This window comes from Rhea americana, unplaced genomic scaffold, assembly GCF_003343005.1.
Source record: "Rhea americana isolate MKP2758 unplaced genomic scaffold, rheAme1 scaffold_153, whole genome shotgun sequence".
NCBI classification, from domain to species: domain Eukaryota; kingdom Metazoa; phylum Chordata; class Aves; order Rheiformes; family Rheidae; genus Rhea; species Rhea americana.
Genome location: NW_028185628.1, coordinates 8,520 through 10,874, shown reverse-complemented (window position 1 = coordinate 10,874; position 2,355 = coordinate 8,520). Strand labels below are relative to the sequence as shown.

At 43.3% G+C, this 2,355-nt stretch overlaps 1 protein-coding gene across 1 annotated transcript in view; it reads right to left on the bottom strand.

Moving 5' to 3' along the window:
- Positions 1 to 422: 422 nt before the first annotated feature.
- The window catches only part of NR2F1 (nuclear receptor subfamily 2 group F member 1), a 10,446-nt gene continuing 8,513 nt past the window's right edge, over positions 423 to 2,355 (bottom strand). The window contains exon 2 of the mRNA XM_085299728.1: positions 423 to 2,350. Within this exon, the coding sequence (XP_085155854.1) occupies positions 2,105 to 2,350 (246 nt within the window). The 3' untranslated portion in view covers positions 423 to 2,104. The remainder of the gene's footprint in view (positions 2,351 to 2,355) is intronic.

Below are 2,355 nucleotides of genomic sequence, written 5' to 3'. Positions count from 1 at the left end.
AGAGAGAGAGAGAGAGAGAGAGTATGGAGGACAGCAAATTAAAAGAAAAACATTGCCAATGACTCCACAAATTGAAAAGCCTGCCTCATCCGGGTTTGTTTGGAGGGCGCGGGAGGTGTCTGCGTGTGGGGGGGAATGTTATTTTTAAAGATCCAGCTTTATTAATACGTTAAGAAAGAGCTCCCTTGGTAGTATGTGTTCTTACAGCTCCGTCTCAGATCCTATAAAACATTAATGCACTGAAAGCTGTTACAGAGATCCGCACCACCAGCTAGAAGCATTGTGAAGCCTTTACCTTCAAAGGAGCTCCATTACAGAAACGATTTTTAATTTTCTTCTGCAACAACCAGAAGATTTTTAGGGTAGCTGAAACTATTTTAGATGAGGCATATAGATTAAAAAAAAACAAAAAAAACAAAAAAAAAAAAAAAAAAAAAAAAAAGACGCCCAAACCAAAACGATGCAGGGCTTTTCGCACACATCTCCGGCCTGCTGTAGGCAGGCACGGTACGATGCTTCATATAGGATGTGTGCACATATAGTTATTATCCGTGTTTTGTGTATGACCATAATACGCACGCACACACACCAACACGCAGAAAACACACGTTCGCTCACCACCCAACGAGCAAACCTCCAGTTAGATTTCTATATTAATGGGCTGGGAATACTCTTCACACACCGTGGTGCCTGGAGTAAAGAAAAATAGAAAGAGCGATCTTTCAACTGAGAGCCAATGCAAAGCACACGCGCAAATCGGAGCRCACACGCGTGGGCCCTGGAATCCTTGGGGAAAGAAACAAAAACCAGAAAAACACCAAGCCTGTAACAAACGAGTAACAGGAACCAGGACTACGAGACGCCGTATACCGTACACCTCTGCACAGCGATGGTAGCATACAGTGACTTCAATCCATGCCCATGAACGCTAAAAGGAAACAGCAAGGTGTGAACTCAGCAGAAACTCCAGCTGACGGGAAAAGGTGTTTCAAAATGTGCAGGCCAGGGTAGTACGCACACAAACGTTGGTGGAAAGTCTACTACACAGCCTGGGTGAAATGAGTTCACCTATGGCATTACACTGCCATTCCAACTGCCTCTTCCTAGGCCTTGACAACTCAGCCCTAAACTTACACAGTCAAGTCAGCTTTGGAACATCACGTGGCTTATACAACTTTGTTACCCCCTTACAAGTATTTTAAGTTCTCCCTTTTAACGCCAGTATAGAAATTAAAAATCGAGGGAGTATTTTTTTTTTTTTTTTACAGTGAACTGTTGGCATGTTTCAAGCAACAGGACTCATGGGTTCTGGGGTGATGAGTTGATTTTTTTGCTAAATTCTTTTATTTTTGTTTAAATTCTCACTTCAATTTTAATTCTTGAAGAACAGCTTCGACAACATATATCGCACTCATTATAAGAAGCAAAGGGTTATATCAAAAATTATTAGTATAGAATCACAGAAAACCTGGTTTGGAACCAGAAAAAAATACAAAACAGATATAGATACATAGACACAGGACAATTTTTTTATAATTATTTGGAAAATGTTATTTTCCCCTAATTCTTGTTTCTTTTTTTTCCTTTATGCGCATACGATGTTTTAAGTTTTACAAAAAATGAAAATAAAGACTAATATTTTACAAAATGAGTAACAATGTTCGTGGTAAGTGTTTGCGTGTGGGGTTTTGCTTGTTTGCTTGTTTGTTTTTCTTTCTACACAAGGTTCAGTTCAGCTCCAACGCTTTTGTTTGTCTGATTGTTTCTGTACAGAATATATCCACCTCAGTCCACAACAAATCCTGGAAGATCCATTATTCTCCTTCTGGTTTTATTAAAATTCCCTCGATCCTCCTTTTTCTTTCTTTCTTTCTTTCTTTCTTTTTTTTCTTTTTGTCTTTTTTTTTCTCCTCTCCAAAAATCTCCACAGACACAAGGTCCTTTCTTTGCCTCCCAAACACGGCCACATATCTGACCCTACTCGGGCCTGTCCTTTGTGTCCTGTCTGTGTCCTGGCCCCCCCCTGCACCCCAACTTCCCCTCGGTGCGTGCGCTCCCGCCTGTGCCGCTCCGCAGTGTCTCTACCGGGGGTGCGGGCCGGGCTCTAGGAACACTGGATGGACATGTAAGGCCAGTTGAAGCTGCTCCCAGACAGTAACATATCTCTGATGAGGGTTTCAATGGGGGTTTTACCTACCAAGCGGACGAAGAAGAGCTGCTCGATGACGGAGGAGGAGACGGTGCGCAGGGAGGGCAGCCGCAGGAGCAGCTTGCCGAAGCGGCTGGGCTGGTTGGGGTACTGGCTCCGCACGTACTCCTCGAGGGCGCACTGCGACTTCTCCTGCAGGCTCTCGA